At 41.3% G+C, this 24,502-nt stretch overlaps 1 protein-coding gene across 1 annotated transcript; it reads right to left on the bottom strand.

Moving 5' to 3' along the window:
* Positions 1-20,225, bottom strand: ENAM (enamelin). The gene is made up of 8 exons (XM_069098110.1): positions 20,172-20,225; positions 15,390-15,458; positions 15,226-15,270; positions 14,473-14,514; positions 12,800-13,075; positions 10,710-10,772; positions 6,599-6,649; positions 1-2,877 (listed from the first exon to the last, which is right to left on the bottom strand). Exons 1-8 carry the CDS (start codon positions 20,223-20,225, stop codon positions 1-3), a joined length of 3,477 nt encoding a protein of 1,158 aa, XP_068954211.1.
* Between the last annotated feature and the right edge of the window lie 4,277 nt (positions 20,226-24,502).

The following is a 24,502-nucleotide window of genomic DNA, read 5'->3' as shown; positions in this document are numbered from 1 at the left end:
CTAGCTCTGAAGCAGCAGGCAGTCCGGCATCTGAAGCTCTGCATTTCTTGGAATCTCTCTTGGAAGAGACAGAAAGGAAAGAGGCATATCTGAGGGAATGAGTGGGTCTGTATTGGTGTCATCAAGATGCTCTATGGCTGCCAGTCCAGACAATGTGCTGTCGGGCTGGGCAGAGGCCATTGCTGGGTCTCCATCCAATAGGCCTGGTCTTCTCATGCCAAATGGAGAGTCTGTGCTAGAAGGGAGATGGTTTTCTAGCTTGGAGTGGAGGCATGGCACCTTTTGGATGGTAGGTACTCCCTTCTGTTTCATGCGGACTTCACTTCGTTCCCCTTCACTTTGGATATTTTCTGGCTTGGGGCTTTCTTCAGGAGCCTCGAGTTCCTCAGGAATAAGGCTACTGGTTCTTTCACTGAACTGGTCGGTGCCAAATATTTTTGCCAGGATGCTGTTCCCATCTCCTCTGAGGGTACTTTTGCTGCATGGTGTGTTTTCTTGGAGGGAGTCGACTTCAGAAAAAGCCACACTTCCCACCTGGCCTTCTTCACTCCTTTTAGAACATGGTGAGCTTTTTTTCAAGGTTACCGTGTCATCCCTGAAGGGATCTGGATTCCCTTCTTCCTCAGGTAGATTTTTCTCTGAACTATTTCGTTGGTTGGATTGGATGCCTGGGGGGTAGATGATATGTCTAGCATGCTTAGTGTGAGTGCCCTCTGTATATACTGGATTTCTTTCTCCATATTCCCCCCAAACAAGACCAAAGGGTGGAGAATAGTCCAGTGGTACAAGAGGGCTGTCTTTGAGTCCTGTGGGGTCACCAGCGCAGCAGGGATTTCTTTGGCTGGCTGGGGGATATGGATTTGCTTCTCTTTGATTTATTGGGTTGTTTTGAATCACAGATTCTGTGACAGTAAACTGTCCCTCCTCAGGTAAATTGACCCTGTTAATTTTATCACTGTCATAGTTGAGGCTCTCTACTTCTTGATATGTTGGGTTTCCTCTAAGCCCAACTGGAAAGCTGCTGGAAAGGGGTCGATTTTCTCTTTGACTCAGGGCACTTGCTATGGATTTGTGTGAATTGATGACTTGACCCCAGAAATTTCTACTGTAATATGGCACTCTTCCTTTCTTTGCTGGGATATAATTCTTTTGGTCCCATGACCCCCAAGAAGGAGATGGCATAGTCTCTTCCTGTTCAAAGGTATTAGGAGGATAATAATACCCACTTTTTTCTCCTGGTGGTGTTAGTGGAGGAGCCATTTTGTAAGATGGCATCCGCTCTTCTGGGTGCCAGGGATAATATTCACCATAAGGATATTTTCTGTGCCTTGGTAAGTTATTTGTGGGATGCTGGGGGTATTCTTTTGGCTGAGATCCATGACTTGGGGCATACAGGTATTTTTCACGGTACCTAACTTCTCTGTCTTTGAAGTTGGATTCCTTCCCCCATGTATCAGGTCCCTGGTAAAGTTCATCCCCTGTTGGGTCAATCGGATCCTCTTCATTGTCAGATGGTGGCTGTCTCTGACCTGAAGGAGTGTTCAGAGAGTGTGATGGGTTTCCTGATTGGCCTGCCGGCCTGAAAGTACCAGGAAGGTCATCTCGCTCATGCCACACATTTCCTCTAGCATAAGGAGAGCTCCCCTGGGGATCATAGGGGGTGTATTCCGGGTAGGCGGCATTTCCTCTTACCCCAAGGGCTGGATAAGGTAAAGTGCCTTCCTGCCTCACGGCTTCATCCTCAAAAGTTGGAGACCCTTGTGGGGGGTTCCATGTGTTGACTCCAGGAAAGAAGACTTCTGGAGGATAAGGGCCTTCCTCAGTGTATGCAGGGTTGTGGGTCTCATGTTTTATTTCTGGTGGATTATTTTCAGTATCAGATGGATCTTTTCTTGGTTCTGAAACTATTCCCTTGGGAAGATTTGATGTTTGTATACTAGCTGGGAATTTCCTGGGATCTGGTTTTGGATAATAAGCATTTTCATGTTGGTCAACTGAGTTGACACTTGGTACCGGAGGGCTGCCTTCTGGAGGAGGTAATTTGTAATTTGATTTGTTAGTTTCATAACCTTGCGAGTTTCTCCAGGTGCTGGCTGGAACCCTTGTAGGAATGGTTGTTCTTTCTTTCTGAGCTGTTGGATTCTCTTTTGGGCTTTGAGTCTGCTCATCTCTATGGGGAGTGACATGCTTGGGATCTGCTGACCCACCATTTGTTTCTTCGGGTTGTTTGGTTGGACTCTGGGGTTTTTGTCTGTTATTTGCTAGATTTGATAGATGATTGGGAGAATTGCTTTTTGAAATGAAAGGATAAGCTTTTTGGAAAGCTGTATTTCCTGGGCGAGCTATTTGTTTGCTTACATAGGCCAAATTATGCCATGGGTAGGTCCTTTGACTGGGATACGTTCTATAAAAAGGGACACTCATTCTAGGTGCTGAAGGGAGTCCTGTTTGGCTCCATTGTCTGCTCACAGGAAAGCCTCTAAAATTAGGGTTTGGAGAGTTTTCAAAAACATTTGGCTGACTTGGGACCTGGGGGAACTGGCTACCTTGTACATCATGACCTGAGACATTAACAGCAGGAACGGAATTAACTCCAGGATGCACTCCTTGGTTGTTCCCGGGGTTTTGATCTTGAGCCTCTTTCCCTGTTGGGCTGGTCTCATTCCCACCTTGGCTCCCTCCGGGGCCAGGTACAGTTGGTTGAGTTGAATTGTTCTCAAGGGCTGTGGTGTTAGGGGGAGGGGCCGAGGTGGTGCTCTCCACTTTCGGTGGATCCTCCTCTTTGGGCTGTTCAAAGTCTTGTTCAAACATCTCTTCTGAGTAGTAGGGGGATCGCCCTCCAAATCCATGATATCCAAAAAAGCCAAAATAAGGGTTCTGTAGGGAGAAAGAAGTAAGCCAGGAATTTCTCTCTGTCACTCAACTTTCTTCGGACATTTTTGATGTGAAGAGTCACATCCTTTCTGAATTTATCTAATATCACCTTAGCTTTGACTACCACTCTCAATAATAATCTTTTTTTCTTATGTTAAGTTTCTAGATATCATGGCATAGTGGCCAAAGAACCATCCCCAAAGCCAGCAAAACCTGGGTTCAAGTTTTGTCTCTAACATGTACTAGCTGTGTGATCCTGGGCAAATCACTTAATCTCTTTGTGTTGTGGGCAACTCTCTAAGAGTGAGCTGCAGATGAGTGTTGACTTGCATTGGGAGAAGGAATTTTCTCACTTCCAAGTTCCTTATATCAGTGAAATAATTCGATTTGGTAACTATGTAGTAACTATGAAACCACAGATCTGTACCAAAATCCCCCATAAAGATCCCAAACTGGGTAGGCATTCAGAAAAAGTCAGCTGGCCAAAACCATTTGGATTGCTTCAAGCATCTTCCTTGATGGGCTGTGAGTCATGTTCAGAGCAGTCCCAGGCAGAATTGTGAAGTAAGCAGAACTTGCCTTAACATTCTCAAGCTTTCTCCCTTTCACAGCATCTTCCCATATCTTTCAGGTCCCAACTCCCACACCCTTGGCAAACCTACAGTCAGGAGAGGAGCCGCTACTACTAACTTACACCTTAGCATCAATTTCCTAATTGTCACCTTTCCTGAGGGTGTTTCTTTTTAAATCTTACTTCCAATTGTCTCCTGTTGGAGGAATTCTAAGCACTGATGAGCATCATGGGGAAAGTATTCTTGTAAACAAGGAACCTTCCTGAGTCCCTACGGTTGCATCATGTAGGCAGCTGCCCACTCTGGGTAACACCGGCCCTGGTTTATGTGTGTGTTTGGTCAGAGGATATTACTGTTTAGTGTTCATGTTACACTTGGTACTTTAAGCAGGGAATAGAATCATAAACTCACAGAATCCCAGAATACTAGAGCGAGAAGAATCTTTGAGTTTATCTAGGCCAGCAGATGAGGCCAGACGAATGCACAGAGGACTTCCCCATATCCATAGTAATAGAAAAAGCCAGAACTATAAATTGGGTCTCCTTGTCTACACACACATTTGATCTTAGCCAGAAGGCTGAACTCTAATCAGATTTATTACTATAGAAACTTTTGGGGGAAGGAGTTATTCTCATGTTATAGGTAGAAAAAAATGAGAGACAGACAGGTATGGTGCCATGTCTGAGGTCCTAGAGGAAATCATGGGTTGGAAAAAATGGTATACTAGAGATTTCCCAATCTGGTCCAAACATACCCTGAGAATTTTCTGCTATAAGAACCAAAACAATAATAATCAATTTATATGCCTCTTTTGTGCCAGGCAATTTACAAATATGACCTCATTTCATCCTCACAGCAAACTTGTGAAGTAGTTGCTATTTTTATCCCCATTTTACAATTGGGGAGACTAAGGCAGGCAGCAGTTAAATGACTTACTCAGGGTCACACTGCTACATAAGTGTCTGAGACTGGATTTGGATTCAGGGCTTCCTGGCTCCAGGCCTAGTGTTTTATCCATTGCACCACTCTGAATACAGTATTTTTGTTTAAATACAACTATGATAAAAATAGCTCAAACTCTAAGGCCCTGTGATAGATATAGTGTGTATGTCATAACTGAAGCTCAGAGTACTAAAGTGGTTTCCAACTTCCAAAAGGACTGTAAGTTGGCACAGCTGGCACAGGAGCCCAGCCAGGCCTTCCGAGGCCACAGCTGGCATGCCTGCTATTGTAATAGACATCTTCTTGTCCTAACAGACTGTGCCAGGGGCTGTTTTATAATGGCATTTTTAGAAAGGACTTGCTGCCATCTCCTCTCTCTCTCCCATCTATCCATCTCTCATCCATCTAGTTCTCATCTGTTTATCTGTCTGTCTGCCTCTCTGTCCATCCATCCATCCATCCATCCATCCATCCATCCATCCATCCATCCATCCATCCATCCATCCATCCACCTTCCTACCTACCTATAAGTTACCCATCTCTCTACCCATGTAGCTCTCTCTCTATGACCTATATATTCATCCATCGTCTATCTTCATTGTCATCATCATCATCATCATCTATCTATATCTATGCTGCGATGAATGACAGATAGAACCATCACAACATAGGGCAATCAGGGGGACAAAATTTAGAAGGCTCAAATACCACTTGTTCTTCATCACATAGAAAAAAAAACTCCTTGAGATTAGCATCTAGTTGGCAAGGATAATTACTTAAAATAGTATGCTACCGGATAGCTTTCCTCCTTTATCCAGTAGATGAAAAAGAGGTGAGCTTTTCCCTTGTCTGGCCACATCTTACTTCTGTGCCTGCAGTGAGACTCCTTGTCAGTAGACTCAACATGACCTGGGGTATCTGTGGACCAGTGTCCAGGAATTTTAGTTCCTCCTTCCTGCGTAAAGTGGTGTGCTGAGGTCTCTTCCCCTCATGTGGCCTTGCATCTTTGACAAATATTCCTAGGCCACCATTTCTTTTTCAACTATAGATTTTCCCAACTCTTTCATTTCCTTTTTGTAGATTAAATTTTTATTTTTTCCAATCAATGGAAATACATCTTATTTTGTTCCTACTTCCTCCCTATCCCCATTGAGAGGGAAAGAAAAACAGAACCCCTGTTCCAAACATGTATTCAAGTATACATTTCTATGTATACTTGTAAATATATGTAAAATGAAAGGGATTGAACTAGCTGGCCTTTGAGGTATCTTCTCACTTAGATCTATGATCCTGTGCCCTGAGGTCTCTCCTCATCTTTACCCTTCCGAAGCCTACTTCTAATGTCTTTATCCTTAAAAAGCAAATTTGAGGTGCTTTCTGTATTGCCTGTATTTCCAGGAATGTTTCATGGTGCTTGGCCCAGAGACCATCCTTTCTAATGGTAGCATAGGCTTCAATGACTGACACCTAGAAGCCCCATTCCCACAGATCTAATGGAACCTAATATTTCAAGGTGGTGAGTCAGGTAGATAGGGCAATGTGGGAAGTAATACCCTCAGAAGGCTTAGATGACTGGCTCTTAGAGCTTATGCTTGTCTACATTGCTCAGGACCAGCAGAGGCCCAGCTATGGTAATTTACATTTTAATAATGATGATCTATGGATCTCTTGTCCCGTAAAATCAGAACGTCAGACCATTAATCTGTAACACTATCATTCAACTATCCTCAGAAGACTTGGATTCTAATTCTCACTCTGTCACTAATGAAATGTGTAACCTTTGAAATGTTGTACAACCTTCCAAGGTCTCAGTTTTCTCATTTGTAAAATGAGGAAGGTGAATGAGTTGACCTCAATGATTGCTTCTAGTTTTGAAAAATATAATTCTATGCTATCCTGGGTTCCTTTTACTGTTTCCAATGTTATTAGACTAAGAAAATAGATTTTGGATACTCTTATGTTTCTCTCACAGGTAAAGATTAAGAGAATACAATGAAGAGACAGATTATGTTAAATTGCTATTGACTTCTTTGCTTGGTTTTCTCTTCTCCCACCATCTAATTTCCTTTGAGCCTTGGGCACAAAGGCCAATGCTTCTTGGATGGATTCAGTGTCTGTGGAGTGGCTTTCTTTGTAGGACCCCTGAACAGAAGGAGAATACTGGTAAAGGGTTATTTCTAGTGATGGTCTACGGTTTGAATTTTACTTACCCCTCCTTCCTCATTGCTGACTGGTGGACGTCCATACCCAGGTGGCACACGCTGAAAGGGGCAAAACATGGTCAAGTCAATTAAAAGATATTCAATGAAGACCAAAGAGAACTACTTGTACATTTCTGGCACTGATCACTTTTGAAGGAATTGCACTATGTTTCTTAGGGGTGAGCAATCCATCAGGCATCTTTAACTTTCATGTTCCTGGATTACCCAAGTTTGTTTTATCTGACACTATCTAACAATCACAATGATAGTGTAGTCAGGGACTGGCCCAAAAGCCCAGTCTGGATTGAGCAGGCACAAAGTCTTTGGCTGATGAGGACTGGCCTCATTGGCCAGTCTTTCATGACCATATCCCACATTTATGGGGATGGGGACTGGGTCTATGGTTTCATTGATCTAGGGAACTTCAGCTGAGAAAACTTCCTCTACCAAGCTAGACTGGCATTTACACTGCCACTTATGGTCTTTAGAACTCTGGAAAGTTAAGTGATTTCCCCAATTTAGTACATATATGGCAGTGGTAGAATTTATATTTCGGTTTTCCTTGCTCCAAGTCTATCCACTGGGGCATATTATTTTTGGGCCTTACCTTTGTGCTTAGTAAATGCTCAGTAAATGGAATTAAAATGAGGATAACAATATCTATTATCAGCTGTAAGCTGTTATTTGAATGGCAATGTTCGCTTTTTAAAGTGGGCCAGAATGCTACAGAGGAAAGAACACACGACTTGGAAGCAGCAAGTAATGAGTAACAGGTCATCACCTCTCTGGACCTCAGCTTCCCCACCCATAAAATAGAGAAGAATTCCAAGGCTTACAGAACATTCAAACATGCATTTTATACCATTTGATCCTAACAATCACCCTGTGAGGTGGGTGTTGTTATTACCCTCATTTGACAGATAAGGAAAACTGAGGCTGACACAGATCAAGGGACTTGCCCAGGGTCACATAGGAAGTGTCTGAGGCAAGATTTCCATTCTGGTCTTCCTGACTCCTGGATTGGTGCTCTATCTATCCACTGTGCCAAGCAGATGCCTCTAACAGTAGGAGCATTGACTCAGTTTATTGTCACTTGCTTGTCTGGGGGCCACAAATTTCTGTGTGTCATGAGTGTAATGCTCTTGGGCTCAGCCTGGTGTTATCTGGATCCCTGAAAGGAATCAGAAGTGCAGTGGAGTCTCATTTTACTGACAAATACAAAAGTGTCAGATCCCCATCCTCTGAGATGGAGAATGACTTTTGAGGTACCTTCTTCCCAGGACCATCATGCAGGCAGCCCCCTGTGCACACATACAGCCTCTCCAGGAGAGGACCTACTGATGGAGATGAAGAGGCTCTCTTATCTGTGGGGTATCACATCTGGAGTGACCCCAATTATGGGAGGTGGGGGGCTTGAGTGAATGACTTGCAGTAGAATTGCCTGGCTAACCTTCCCTAGGTCACCACCATGGGAGTCTCCTTGGGTCAAGACAGATATCCCTAACCAGACTGTGTAGTGGGAACAGAACCCGGGGAAAACCTGACAGAGAATTTCCCTTTGCCACAGTCCTCAGGGGTATTCTAGCTAGAAAAGGGTGCATTGTTCCAGTACCATCCTCATGAAATACTTTCCCTCTCTGTGGCTTTAGTATACTTAAATACAACAAATGCTTTGAAAGAAGAAAAATGGAATAAATTCTTACTCCATGAAATGGGTGGTTTGGTGGAAAGCCTCCTGGGTTATACATCTGTAAGTGAGAAAAACCAGTGCCAACGTTTATAACAAAGTCACATGGATCTAACTCTTACTGTATTTTTTTTTTTGACAAGTGGCCAAGAACTTTCCTTTGTCACATTTATTGACTCTCAGGGCATATTTTAAAATTCCAGTGATAAAAAAGCTGATTAGAATGGGAGCAATCAAATTGTTGTTGCTGCTGTTTTTAAATGGAAAGTTTCAAACAGAAGGTCATAAAGAATCCAACTCAGCATTATTTTTGCAAAATGGCTCTATGGCAATTTATTTATATATTTACATAGTCAAATATACAATTCTGTATTCTAACATGTTTATATGTTAAAATAATATGTATTTAGAAATATGTATATTTCTAATATATAATTATATACTTCTAATATATTTATAACATATAGTTATTCTAATATATTTTATGTGTAATTCTATAGTCTAATATATTTCTATTTTTCTAATATGTTAGCCTGTATTTTAGTATATATAATATATTTCTCCTATATGATTCTGTTATAATAAATATATTTCTAATATATAATCTATATTCTAATATTTTCTCTATATATTCTAAATATAATTCTATATTCTAATATGTTATACATTTCTAATGTATATCATATTTTAATATATTCTAATGTATCTTATATTTCAATATATGATTCTATATTCTAATATATATTATATTTCTTATATATAATTCTGTTTGAATATATTCGTGTTTCCAACATACAATTCTATGTTCTAACATATTTCAGTATATGATTCTATATTTTAATACATTTCTGATATGTAAGTCTATATGCTTATATATGTTGTATTTCTATATATAATTTTATATTCTTACATATTTTATGTAGTTCTATGTTTCTAATATATAATTTTATATTTAATATATTAAATGTTTCCAATATATAATTCTATATTCTATATATATATATATATTTATCTGTAATTCCTCTGTGGGAGTGATAGGGGTTATTGTGCATAGAATAATAAAATCTCAGACTTCCAAGGGACCTTAAACTCCATCTACTCCAAGTCCCCCACCTCCCCATGTGAGCCAAGGATGGATTATTCATCCTTCCTTCTTGGAGGATTCACTACCTTCTGAGGCAGCCAGTTCCATCTAGACAGCTCCAATGATTCTATTGAACCAAAATAAACTCCTGTTTGGCATTTAAAGTGTTTCACAAGCTGTTGCATTCTTGTCTTTCAGCTTCCTACTCCCTTCACACAACCTACACGTAGCCACACCGGCCTCCTTTTCTTCTTTACACCCAACATTCCATCTCCTATCTCCCAGCCTGACCCAGGCTGTTCCCACATGCCCAGAATCCTCTCTCCTCACCAACACATGTGGCCAAGACAACCCCTGTGTCCAGCTCCATAGGGCCCTGATGGCCCTTCTAGGCTTCCTGTGTCTTTATACCACTTCCCACCAAACCCCAGCTCAATGTTGTCTCTGACGGGCAGCTTTCTCTGGTGGATTTGGTTTCTTTGGTTGACCATTGTGTTCATCATGCTTCTCCTCACCTTCAGTTATTATTTCCTTTGTATACATTTTGTACATAACTAATCACTTGCATATTTTCTTGCCCATTAGAATGTTTTTTTTTGTCCTTTCTTTGTGTCCCTAATATTTAGTTTGGTGCCTGACACATGGTGAGGGCTTAACATGCTTGTTGACTGACTTCTGACTCTCAGTGTCCTAGGCAACTCTCTTAAGACTGCCAGTTTTCAGAGAAGGTAGTAAATGCTTCCCTGCATTGGAAGAGGGAGTTTCCTCCTCTGGGAGTGCTGCTTCCCCTCCATCAGAAAGTCAGCCCCTTTTCTCTTTGTCCTCCCAGGGCTTTGCACAGAAAATGCTCACATGGGTGTTCATTGAATCTTATCCCTATCCCTGGTAAAATTTATGCTATGTCTATCGAACAGTAACTCCCATTTACCTGGTGCTTTAGGGTTTATAAAGCTCTTACAAGCCGGTGAGGTAGATATTGTGAAGATCATTAGCCCCATTTTACAGATGAGGAAACTGAAACTTGGTTTAGAAAAAGTGCCTGAAATCACATCCTAAGTACTGGAGCCTAGACCTGAAGCCGGCTTCTCCTGGCCCTAAGGCAGGTCTCTTCCTCCTCCATCCCATTGCTTTTACATGATGTCAGTTTGATGGGTTGAAGGTTCAGGAGACCAGCCCTTTGGCCTTTTTAACCTACATGGTGCCAGGTATTTGACCTGATCGGTGATTTTTGGTTAAATTGCTGACTTATTCTAAGAGTCATGTTTCTGTTACTGTCTGAGAAGCTCATATTAACTTCAAAGGCAAAATGCTAATCTTCCTTAATAAGGGTTTGAAAAAATGGGACTCACCTGTGGAAACTGCCAGGGTGGTTGGTGAAAAGGAAACATCCCATTACCATATGGTGGGTATTGCTGGAGAAAGAGTTTGAGAGAAATATAAAAGGGTTTAAAAGGTCAATGAAAAATGACATCAGTGAATCTATGTCTATTTTTTTTACTCAATTTACTTATTTATTGATTTGTTAATTTATTTATTAATTTACTTATCTATTTGTTCATTCATCTATCTTCTGTTCATTTACTGATTTATTTATCTCTCTCTACCTATCATCAATTCATTTACTTTTTATCTATTTCTTTACCTATCATGTCATCTTCATTTATTTTTTATTCATCCATCTATCATCTATCTTTATCTTCTATTATTTATCTATCTAGCTATTATCTATTCATGTACTTTTTCTATCCTGTCTGTCTTATTTGTTTCTCTCTCTCTCTCTCTCTCTCTCTCTCTCAACAACTCAAATGTCCTACAGTCGTAGAGGGCTAGGCCTCAAATCAGGAAGACCTGAGTCTGAATGTGGCCTTAAACACTTCCTAGCTGTGTGACCCTGGGCAAATCATTTCACTTCTGCCTGCCTCAGTTTCCTCAATTGTGAAATGGGAACTCTAATAGCACCTGCCTCTCAGGTTTGTTGTGAGGATCAAAGGAAATACTATCTGTAAAGTGTTTAGCGTGGTGCCTGCCACAGAGTAGGTGCTTAACAAACCCTTGCTTCCTTTCATCCATCTTAGAGAGTTTCCAGGGGCACTAGGGGGTTAGGTGACTTGCTCAAGGTGACACAGTCAGTCTGTGTCAGAAGCAGGATTTGAGCTCAGGTCTTCCTGACTTAAAGTTCTCTATTTACTCTTCGATGCTGCCGCTAGGGAGGCCCATACTCCACCTAAATGGTGATTTTGGCCCCTTTCCCCTCAGTCTCTTTACTTCACTTCCCTGTCTCCAGTCAGGACCCCACTCGAGTGGTAACCCATGTTGTCCTCCTCCATGCCTTGCATATTGAGCTTCTAAGACATAATTTTAGGCCTTTAACTCGTAGGGGAAATATAGAGACCATGCTGGCCTATTCTCTTAAGTTTCTAATGAGGAAACTGAGTCCTAAGTCATTCAGGCAACTTGCTGGAGGTCACACAGCGGTCAGCAGTCAGGGTCTGAACTTTTATTCCAGTGCCGTATCCAATATGGCAGGGGAATCGACATTTTAAAAATCATTTTTTTGATCAATAAAAATCCACCTTCTCTTGCTCCTTCCTTCCCCTCTCCCCACAGAGAAAGAACAAAACCTCTATTGCAAAACCTGTATCATCAAATCAAGACAAATTCCTGAGTGATTCTGTCTTAAATAGAGAAACAGCAGAATAGAGCTGCGTCTTTGAATCACTACGATTTCCCTTGAGTAACATGATTGTAAAGGCTGAATGGTTTGAGCCGTTGAATAAAGAAGTGATTTCAGCACTACCTTCAGTAGTGTAGAAAGTCTAGGAAACTTCTAGGGTGGGTGGCTAGGTGGTGTAGTGGATAGAGTGTGGGGCCTGGAGACAGGAAGACTTTTCCTAAGTTCATATCTGGTCTCAAACACTTACCAGCTGTATGACCCTGGACAAGTCACTTAACCCTGTTTGCCTCAGTTTCCTCATCTGTAAAATGAGCTAAAGAGGGAAATGGCAAACCAGTTTAGTAACTTTGCCAAGAAAACCTCAAATAGGGTCACGAAGAGTAGGAAATGACTGAACACTCAGGCGATAGAACTCTGGTCCTGGAACCAGGAGAATCTGAGTTCAAATACTACCTCAGACACTACTAGCTGTGTGATGCTGAACAAATGACTTTAAGTGCTTCTTAATTTCCTCATCTGTAAAATGGGGACAATAATAGCACCTACCTCATGGGGTTGCTATGGAGATCAAATGATACCATATATAAGGTACTTTGCAAGCCTTGCAATGCTATATAAATGCTATTAATAATAATAGTAATAATGACGATAATTTAAAGATGTGACAATATAGTTCTATCCACATTATATAGTTTGATGACCCTTGTCTAGAAGGAGCAAGTTCTCTTTCACACTCAATTGCTAATCTAAAGAGCAAGCATTTACCGGATGCTTTTCATCCTCCTCTTTTGGCCGAGGGGGGCCCTCTGGGCCCTTCTTCCCAGGGGACTTTGGTGTTTGCTTCGTTGGTAGTGGCGAGTCGGGTGTTGGCATTTCCTGGCCGTGCCCTGCTTTCATCTGTGGTCTTGGTATATTTGGTGGCATGGGACTCTGGGGAAGCCATGCATTTGGTGGTGGCTGGGGCCACATTGGCATCTGGAGCTGTGGAAACGGCTGGGCAAGATGTATATTGTATCCATACAGAGGACTGAAGTGTGCCAACTGAAAGGGTAACGACAATGGTGAGGGGGGTGGGAGGGATGTGGTGCTGAGGATGAAGATTCCCATCAGCTAGATCACCATGACACCTGGTGACCTCTGAAAGCACAGAGAACAAATCCCCATGCCCTGGTGTCAACCCCCCAAACCTGAGCAGGGAGAGAGGCTACCAAAAGACCTCATGCCTCCAGCTGGGCTCTGACAGCTGTGAAATCTGTGTGGAAGTGTCATATGAGAGTTTCATTTCACTTCTCAAGGAAGAAAAAAAAGGAAAAAGAAGAAAAGGAGGCGGGGGAGAAGAATGAGAGATTTTCTGTTTTGGCTGGTAGTTCTGCTAGCCTGTATCATTTGGTTCAGGCTGTGCAATTAGGATTGCAAGAGGAATTTGTGCTGAGTTAACATTATATGATGTGATGTCTATAGAATGTACATCAAGGAGAAAGAGGAAGAGAAGGGTAAGAAAGAGGAAAAAGATTAAAAATCTGGGTAAACATGGGTTTTTCCTTTTCTTAAATAAACCTTTTTTTATTGGTAATGAAATGATTGGTGAGGTGACCAAAAAAACCAAACCAAACCAAAACCCAACAACAGGGAAGAGAGGAATAGAGACTGAGTATCCAGAGAATCCATAAACTTGAAAAATCATTGATTCTAGATCCCACCTTGCCTGACTTACAACTCTGATTCTTGTAGAGTTTCCTTGGCTAGGAGTACATTATTAGGGCCACGTAGCCATGATGTGTCAGGGGCGGGACTTGAATCCATCTCTTTCTGACTCAGAGGTAAGATCTCTATTCACTATGTCAACCATCTCCATTCACTATGCCTTTCACCATGCCCCTCTGGCCAAGGATCAGGCCCCTCTATTCTCTTTGTGTGGTGCCTACTTTAGTCAACATTTATGGATTCTGAGGAAGAAGAGTTGGAAGTTAGGAAAAAGAAAAATAGGACATTGGGGGAGTGGGGTAAAGTGATTCTTTTCTGACCCCTATACAGAGCAGGAACTAAGGAGGGTTAATTGGGGCTTTGTCCCAAAGTGCCAACATCCCAGGGGGCACATTTTATCCCTTTTGCCATTTTCTGCAGACTTTTGGGTCTTCTCCTTGCCCTGCACCATGTGGTGCCCCAGGGATCCTGCCCTTCTCCCTTGCACCCCCCTCGGTTCTCCTCCTGCAGGTTACTTGGTAAGACTGCCTTCCCTGCACGTAATTTGAGAGAACTGAACTACACACAGATCCCAATTAAATTTGCCCCAGGGGCAAGAACTCCTAGCTGCAACTTGGTCCTGTTGTATCTGTTGTGTTACTGTTGAAACAGGTAGGCAATGAGGAAGAGCTTTCCTAGAGAAGAACATGAATGTAAACAGAAGATGGTCCAAGATGCATGACAGGGGAACTCACGTGATGTGTGTGCATGAAACCATACTGTCCATATCGCATCATCTGTGAGCAGAGAGATCTGTTAGTGGCCCGAGCACAGTCTCTCTTCCCTTCCACCTAGCCACCCAACACCCACATTCCCCAGGGACAGTGATCTGAGCGCCTCTCACTACTTTGTGAAAATGGCAGAATTCAAAATCACGAAATCAGAAGGCTCCAGGAACACTTGGAGTCAGTCTTCTCTCGAGAAGGATTGTCATAAGTTAATGGAAGGAGAGGGAGGGAATACACATTTATTAGGTATTACTGTGTTCTGGGCACTCACTGTGCCAAGTGCTTTACAAATATCATCTCATTTCATCCTCACAGCAACACTATGAGGTAGGTGCTGTTATTCCCCATCTTACAGTTGAGGAAACTGAGGCAAAGAGGCTAAGTGACTTGCCCAGGGTCATTGAGCTAGAAAGTGTCTGAGGCTGGATTTGAACTCAGGAAGATTCATCTTCCTGATTCCAGACTTGGAGCTCTATCCACTGAGCCACATAACAGCCTGTATGGTACACAGTAAGTACTTAATAAATGCTTGTAAATGATTGATTCATTTCATTAGGAAAGCAAGCTTCCCCAATAGTCCCTTTGCTTCCTCCTTTCTGAACTTGCTGGGCAAGATGCTTATATACTTCCTCCCATCTCTAAAACGATCTTTTCACCCCTCCCTCTCTTCCTATTCCTTCTACCCATTGCAACTCTACTGGAAGGAGAGGCTGAACATACCTCTTCACTCTTACTGCCAAATCCACCCATTCGAGGCATGTGCATCTGGAAGACAGAGAGCACCCACGTAACTTGCAGGATATCATGCTGTCATGAAGGCAGCACGACTCTAGTTGTTCCCAACATAGAACCCAAAGAAAAGGAAATTGTAAACCTCTACTTACAGGCATGGCAGTGGAACAACTGAACAGACTGAGAAACATCAGCAGAGTCTTCATCTTTCCCCTTGGTATCTATAAAGCAATGGTGATTTTTAAGTCTTAGCATTATGAGACAGTATCCACATTTTAGGAAACCTTGCAGACAGCCACTATCCCACCATCTAGATGTTGGAGAAGACAATTGAGAAATGTTCCTGCTGCTGTATCCACTTTGCTGTGACCTCATGAGGCAGAATTGCTAATAAATAATCAAATGACAAAAAAAGTTAACAGAAGGGGAAAATTATGAGAAGAATAAGTCCTAGAGAATCCATAAACTTGAAAAATCATATTGAGAATTGGAAGGGACCCCAGAGACTATCTCATCCAACCCATTCCTACCTTTCTTCAGCTGAGGAAACTTAGGCCCAGAGAGCTTAAATTATCTAAGGTCACACAGGAAGCATCAGAGGTAGGATTGGAACTCAGGTCCTCTGACTTACAAGCAAGTTCTTTTTCACTACGTGATATTTTTCTCATATTATTGAATAACTGGGAATTTTCCTGTATATATGTATGCGTGCACACATACATATATGTTACATGGAAGTATATATACACACAATACGAGCACATATATGTTACATGAAAATATGTGTATATAAACACATGTATATATATGTACACATACCCACCACCCCAATGTAAAGCACTGAGCTTGGGGGTACACTTTCCTGGAGATTATGAGCTATTCCATATGGGAATAAGAATAGGTATTGGATCTATAATTTCATTGCAAGAAGGGGCTCCCAGGGAGAACTAAAGGGACAAAACTCCCTTTACCAGTTCAGGTCAGCACATTCTCTGCAACTTAGAGCCTTTGAACAGTACCTACTGGGAGGTTGAGTCTTGGCCACAATCACATAGCTAGCATGTGTCAAAGTGGAACTTGAACACAGGTCTTCTAGGAAGAAGAAAAACATGGATTTGACTCAACAATGGACTCATGCCTGAAAGCGGAGAACTGGGGAGTGCTGATGGGGTGGTCCTGGAGAGCTAGCTACCTTTAGCTTTTGCATAGATCTCTTCTGCACACTCCTCTGATGCCTCATCTTGTCCTGAGGGTAACAGAAGCTTCTAGCAGGATGTACCAAGCTGGAAGGCCTTGGAGTATGGGCCTATCTGTAACTTCATCCTCAGAACAGAATAGCTAAGTCTGGAGAGGCTCTTCTCTGGATTGCCTTCTATGGGGTCATAGTGACTCTGGAAGGCCATCTGCTGAATTATAGTGGGAGGCAGAGGAAGGACCCATACTGATGAAGTCATAGGCTAGGGATAGACACCAGTGCTATGATTTCATTGATAATAGAGCCCTCATTCTACAATGGAAGGTCAACGCCTTTTCTGCATCTTATAGTCTTGGAGAGTTGACCAGGGTCCTAGATGTGTCAGAGACCTAACCAGACATCTGCTTCTAAGGCTGGCTCTCCATCCTAGGCTGTTTCTCTACTACGGCATGATGATTAGACCTGTGATTTCATTGGTTTTGGTATTTGCCTCCACTAATGAAGGCTGGCACCTTTTCTGTGGTTTAGTTTAGAAAGTTGAGGATGGGTCTGAGGAAAGACCCGAGTCCAGGTCTCCCTGGCTCCAAAGCCAGTCCTCTACCAACTACACCAAGCTACCTTCTTAACATAGTAAAGTACTGAAGAGGCCATATGGGTTTCTCTGGTGCGTGGAGATCATATAGGTAACTCCATGTAATCACCACGGATGACTGTAGGGTTAGAATAAAAGGGAAATAATACAGAGAAAGGGTGTCAAGTCAGTCATTTATGGACCTCATTCACAAGCCTGAGAATGTGGAAGGCCATTGGTATCCTCAGAGTTTTAGGGCAGGTTATTAAGGCTTAAAATTACGCTAAGACTTTTAGGACCACTGGCATCCACAATCTCATTGAAAGTACACTCCAAGAAGCGTTGTGATAATGTATCTCTGGCCATTTGTGTGAAGGTGGGGATCATGGGCATGAAATATGGCACACACTGGCAGATGCATTCAGGATGTTGGGTTTTGTTAAACTGCTTTTTCTCCTTTTCCTAATTTATTTCTTTATTTACTACAAGGGAAGGTTTGCTGTGTTGGGGAGGGAGGAGGGATATATTTGGAAATGAAAGGGATGTAAAAAAAGGTCTATTTTTAAAACAACAGGAAAAAAAGAAAGTATGCTCCAAGCTGAACCCATCACACTCACTTAAGTGATGTGTTGACAGTTTTTCAAGAGGCTGACTTTCCAGGACTGTTCCATTCCCTTTTCTGCTGTCCCAATCTGCTTTTTAAAATATATATTTTTTTATTTTTGCTTTTTTTTTTGGAGGGGGGAAGGCAGGGCATTTTAAGTGACTTGCCCAAGGTCACATGGCTAGTTTTTTTGTGTTAAGTGTCTGAGGCCGGATTTGAACTCAGGTCCTCCTGATTCCAGGGCCAGTGCTCTATTCACTGCACCACCTAGACACTCCATGTCCCCATCTACTTTTATTTTTTTTGGTCAGCTTATTATTCACAAGATAACATATGCAAAACATTTTTCAGACTTATGTAAATGATGCTCGTATGATTATGACCCCGAATGACTAACTTTAGTGGTATTCACAGCTCAGAGACCCTGGATGATTAATTACTAGCCATCCATTCCAGCTTAGCTTACACACATCTCACAAGTGTTAAACCAGCAACATTCTTGTTGGTGGCTTCCCCTAGCAGGACCAGCATAGGCCAGGTGATCAATTTCAGTATTTCAATTACTGCACTTTGTTTTTCCAGGCTGTTTCTAAATAACACATAAGAATGTACTAGAGATCCACACACTCCTCAGTGTAGGCAAATCCCCATAGGTGCTGGCCCAAGGACACAGATGTCACTGTCCCAGGACCATGCAGATAGTTGGTGGTCAGAGGCATGTTTTGAATTCAGGTCTTTTTGACGCTAAGGGTCAATGACCTGCACTCTAGACTAATGTGCAGCTACGGAATATAATTTGGAGTAATCAATCAAATTCTGTCAATCAAAGAAGTTGGGAGTGTCTCCTAGAGCAAAAGCAGCAACAGCCAATCCTTGTCCTCCCTGCTGATCAGCTCTGGTTGGCAACCCAGCACTTCAGAAATGAGAAGATAGATGAAATCATGTTTAGTCGACTATTCCACAGCACAGAGATGCTAGGACAGAATTTCCTTGCCTGTATTTTAGTGTCATTGATTACAATTACTTTTAAAATCTATTTCTTAATTCAAAAGCAAGGAAGAACCTTGGTAGAAAGATCATTGATCCAGAGTCAGAGGATGGGGCTTTAAACCCTGCCTATCATCCTCTATATGTGTTACCACAGCAGAGTCATTTTTACCTACCTGGGTTTCAGTTTCTTTATTTGTATAGAGAGTATGTGGCCTCTGGGTCCCTTCCAGCTCTAGATCTAAAATCCTCTGATGTGCATGGCACTGGGCTAAGTGTTGTGAGTCCCGAGGTGGGGGAGGGGTACAAGTAAAAATAAGACACCTCTTCTTCTGGGTCTCTCTACTTCAGTCCATCCTCCACTCTGCTGTCAAATCATCCTAACGTGCTGGTCTGACCAGGTCACCAGAGAGTTACCCAGAATACTAGTAATTTGCCCAAGATCACTCTTTAAGGATGGGTCTGAGGAAGGACCTGAATAAATAATAAACAGTAAACTCTAGTGGCTCCAGGATCAAATATGGAATCTGGCTATAATTTGGCATTCAAAGCATTTCAGAACTTAACCCCTTCTTACCTCTCTAGTCTTTTTACACCTTGATCCATTCACAGTGATCCAGTGATACTCACCTGCTCCAAATGTTTGGAATTCTTTCCTTCCTCCTCTCCACCTTCCTTCAAGTCTCAGCTAAAATCTCACCTCCAGGAAAGCTTTCTGGATTCCCCCTTAATGCAAGTGCCTTCCTACTGTTGAGTATCTCCCACTTACTATCTATCTGTCTGTCTGTCTGTCTGTCTGTCTATCTATCTATCTATCTATCTATCTATCTATCTATCTATCTGTCTGTCTGTCTGTCTGTCTGTCTGTCTGTCTGTCTATCTGTCTGTCTGTCTGTCTGTCTGTCTGTCTATCTGTCTGTCTGTCTATCTGTCTGTCTGTCTGTCTATCTGTCTGTCTGTCTGTCTGTCTGTCTATCTATCTATCTATCTATCTATCTATCTGTCTGTCTGTCTGTCTGTCTGTCTGTCTGTGTCTGTCTAGTTGGTACGTCATTTTTTGTGTTATTTCCCCGATCAGATTGTGAGGTCCTTGAGAACTTGGACTGCATTTTACTTTTCTTTGTGTTCTTAGCATAGTAACTGGCACACAGTAGGTACTTAATAAATAAATACTTCTTGACTACTGACTGACCCTTCCCTCAAGGAACTTATAATTTAGTAGGAGAAATAAAGTATATTTTTGCATCTCATAACTTTTCAGCTATAGGATTTTTATAATTTCATATGCTTCTTTGCTAAGAAGTGTATACTAACAGACAGTACAAACATGTAGGAAGATGACCATTTTCATTTTATAGATATCGCCAACTGTCATTAATATATTTTCACAAAATTGAAATTTACTAAGCTGAAAGCCATAGTTTTAGCTTATGAAGATTCAGGAGCCATCTCTCCCATTTTCTCCATGCACTCTCCCATAAGCTGGGTCCCTGTCCCATGTAACCAGCATCTTTCCTTTCTCAGTGTAATTCTAGTACAAAATTCTCTCATTGGAGAAAGTGAATGGGAAAACTCACCACATCATCTAGTTCAGGAGAAAATGTTCTGTGATTGCCCTGAAGTAGCAACATTCTCTGGAAAAGTTTTTCATAAGCCCTTGAGGAAAAAAACAACACCACAGACCCAGAATGAGAAGAATTGGAAATAAAGAGATTCATGAATGACACAGATCTCATTAGGGATTACTTCAGGCAAATTCAAGATTCCTATATTTCTTATTTTCTTTTTTGTGTCACATCTTTTTAATATTATATTTTATATTATATCTTTTTTCTAATTACAAGTAAAGACAGTTTTTAAGATTCCTGTATTTCATTTTATCAAACTCAGAAGAAGCCCCCAAATCACAGATAATCTTAATCTTTAAAGAGTAGAATGATAGCTAAGATGAGAAGAGAAAATTTGACAGTCACTATATTAAAAGAAATTTTCAGAGCAACTCTGGCAAGTCTTGACTATGACCATTTTTGAGAAACTTAGGTGATTTCTAAATGTGCTGGAAGGAAAGAAGTTCAAAGGAAAAAATGTCTATAAAAACTTGGAATTAAAGGCTTTACCAAATAATTCTTCTATTCATAATGAAGACATTGTAGCAACTAAATCGATAATACATCCATGGATTGATTCTAGCAGAAGGCACCAAATCACTTGCTTGTTTAATCTCTAATACTCACCGAAAGCCAGTTGGAAGTTGCAATATGAATGGAGTACCCTGGGATGTGAGCTTGGTTTTGGTCTTGTTCAGAAATATACTCAACGGTATATAGTAGATAATAGTATGATTTCAGAAGCCTGGGAGAACTTGAGGAGTGAACGATCTTTAATTCTTAATAAAGTATTCTTCATACAGGTATTGAGTTATATAAGAAAAATCTTAAAACTTAGTTTTCTCCCTGTTGGAAAATTTGGATTAGCAAGGTCAAATTTAAAGCACTATTAAGGATCTGCACAACCAATCGGCATTGAGGAAAATCATTTTACCCTCCCAGGTTTTAAGGTTGAAAAACACATCCTATGTAAGGTTGACAATGTGTTATTATAAGCATTCTCCAATCAACTCACTTATTATGTGTAATAACAGGCCAGGAAAATGAGCTTAGAGCAGTAACATCTGAAAGATGATACCAAATGATGATCTTGGATTTTCAGTGTATATGCTCTATCAGACACTGTCTAGGCAATGACAAAAAGAAAGGCTCCCTATACACCAAAATATTTGTAGCAGCACTTTTGTTGTAGCTAAGAACTGGAAACAAAGGGGATGCCCATCAAGTGGGGAATTGTTTAACAAATTATGGTACAAGAATGCAATAGAATATTGCTGTGCTTTAAGAAATGGAGAAAAAGATGAACAGAAAGAAGAAAAAGAAGACTTATATGAGTGGATTGGCTCTGGGCGCCTGGAATGCTCATTGTTGGCTCTGACCACTGACCTCCCAGGCTTCCTTGAGGTTCCAACTAAAATCCCACCTTCTTTAGGAAGCCTTTCCCAATCCCTCCTAATTCTGGTGCACTCTCTCTTTTAATTATTAACTATTTATCCTGTGCCTAGCTTGCGATATTTGCTTTCGTCTTGTCTGCCCCACTAGATTGTAAGCTCCTTGAGGGCAGACCCTCTTTTTGTATCCCTAGGGCTTAGCACAGTGTCTGGAACATAGTAGATACTTAATGTTTAGTGAATGAATGAAGTAAGCAGAAGCAGGAGCACAATAGAGATACAGCCAAGACCGTGTAAATGGAAAGATCAATTAAACAATAGAAAATTGATGTTGGATGATTTTAATGAACAAACCTGGCTCCAAAGAGGTCATATGAGAATGACCCTCTCTCCTTTCTTGGCCAAGGTGAGGAATGATCGGTGTGGAACACTGCATATAACTGCAGAATTTTTTGATCTATTGATTACTTTTGCTTCCCCTTCTATTCTTCTTTATAAAGGATGTGAAGGAGAGAAGGGCAAGAAATACTGAGAAATGTAAGTGATTAAAAAACAAAAGATATCAACAAAACTTATGTGAAAGAGAAACAAACTGTTTAAGGATTAGATGTAAATTAATATCATTTAGATGTTATTATTACAAATTTATGGCCACCAGAAAAAAAATGAACCAGTAAAATTTGTTTCCATGGAGGGTTTTGGATTAAGGGACATGATATTCTTTGTTCTGTATTTTTATTTCTGTGGGTCAGTCAATTTTACTTTGCTTTGCTTTTCCACAGAAATGACACAGGGCACAGAGTTCCTTAAATTTAAGGCCTTTGGTCTCCAGGGAGATAGAAGTAATAGGAACTGATAAAATGGAAAGTGAAGACTCTCAACATACCTGAAAAACGATAACTACAATATCAACAGAAGAATAAGGACATTAAAATATGGGTCTATGTTTCTGGGAGAAGCTTAGGGGAAGGGATAACAAAACAACTGGGCAATTTTGAAAAGATAAACTAACCTGCTCTTCCTATTAATTTTGCTTTCTGTCCATTGTCCATCTTCAGTGTCCATCCAGAAGCTTTGTACTAGCCCTTTGAGTTGTTTATTTAGCTGTATATCAGACAATAGGCTTTCTTCATTCAGTTGATTTTTCCTGTATGGATGGTTAGGCTGAAATCTTTCCTGTGATTACAAAGCTTGTATAGGAAACTATGAAATATTCTGGGACTTGGTGTGATCATCACCATTCACAGACAAGGGCATCTTAAGGATCATAAGGATCTCTTCATCTTTTGATAATCCTCATTTCATTTGGACTTTCCCTTGGTGGCAGCAAACTATTCAGGCGGGCATATATCTTCCTGTTTTACAACTTACTTTTTTAGCAATAATCAGAAATTTGTCAAAGTGATTTCTATTGTTATATTTTCCAAGGAAACAGCTGGATTTTTAACAGACTCAGTGTAGATGCCCAGTAGGAGGGAAGCTTTTAGATGGAGCTTTTCTCTCCTGAATCAAATGCTTTTGAAAAGTTGTCAATAAGTAACAAACACTGGGGATCTTGTATCCTTTATATCTTTCAGCCAATTGTTAGTCAGTCAACAAACACTTATTAACTTATTAAGTACTTTTTATGTTTTGGGTACCATTCTAGGCTCTGGAGATTCAAGGAAAGGAAAAAACGTCCCGCCCTCAAGGGGCTCACTCTAGTGGGGGAGACAGCATGCACACAATTAACTACATACAACATGTATCCAGAGTAAAGGAAAGGCAGACTTAGGGGCAAGGCATCATCAACTAGAAGAATGGGAAAGGCATCCTGCCAAAGATGGGATTGGAGGAAGCCAGGGAAATGAAGAGAGGCTAGTAAGAAGGAGAGAGTTCCAAGTGTGGGACACAGCCCATGAAAAGGCATGGAGGTGGGACACAGAGAGGCCAGTGTAGTTGGATGTAGAGCATATGGGAGTAATTTTTTACTATACAAATTATTCATATATATACACATTTATGTGAATAAAAACAATTTATTAAGTGGTTACTATTTTTGAAGCGGGGGGCTAAGCACTGGACATATAAAGAGAAAAGTCTATCTCTGCCCAGAGAGAAGAGTTCAACTACAAGACAGATAGAAAGGTCTAGTGATCCTTCCTTAGGGCACAGGGGCAAAGCAGATGGCAGTGCATCTTCCCTAGTGTTATTTCCACAGTTAAAACCATATCTATTTCTGGTGTTTGGTCATTTTATGGTGTCAAGGATTTGGGGAAAAAGATTTTTCTTTTACTGGTCTTCAGAAGCTGGGGCTGCTGAAGAAATAGGGGCTATAGCATTGGCCAAGGCAGGCTGCATCTCCACAGCCATTGCTCCCTGGATGACTGCAGGAATTTGCCTGGAAGCAGGGCTGGGGGTCCAGTGGGTGTTGCTGTTCCTTGTGTTCTCTTCAGGGGAAGGGGTAGTGGTAGTTTGGCTTGCTTACATGTGGCCTTCTGTGTCTCCTTCAGGATGTCTTGTGGCTGCAACAGGGATAGCTATGCAAGTCACCTCTTTCTTGCCTCCCGAATGCTGTTGGGAATGCCTTGAGGATGACAGTATTGCTTAATCTCTTATCCTGGCTCTGTCCACATAGGCTAGATTAACATTTGCTCCTAAAATTCACCATTGGTTTGCATTATTTGTTTAGCAACAGATATTGTTACCGGTCATAATAATAACTCATCCATTTCTACTGTTCAGATGAGGTATTTGGATGAGGGAAATCTTGTGAGGGAATAGTGGGTATAGAGAGAAAAAGAGAGATTTTTTTCTTTTTTCAGAATTCTTTGAGTGTGCTCTTGCTACATGGAGGACTGTGGCCAGGGCCAGAAAGCACAGAAAATGGTGCTAACCTGTCATCTCCATCTTTTGGGAAAACTGGTCCCC

This window comes from Petaurus breviceps, unplaced genomic scaffold (genome assembly GCF_028583685.1).
Source record: "Petaurus breviceps papuanus isolate PSGF00001 unplaced genomic scaffold, PetGlider_PUasm1.0 126, whole genome shotgun sequence".
Lineage (NCBI taxonomy): Eukaryota > Metazoa > Chordata > Mammalia > Diprotodontia > Petauridae > Petaurus > Petaurus breviceps.
This window is presented reverse-complemented; position numbering and strand designations above follow the sequence as displayed.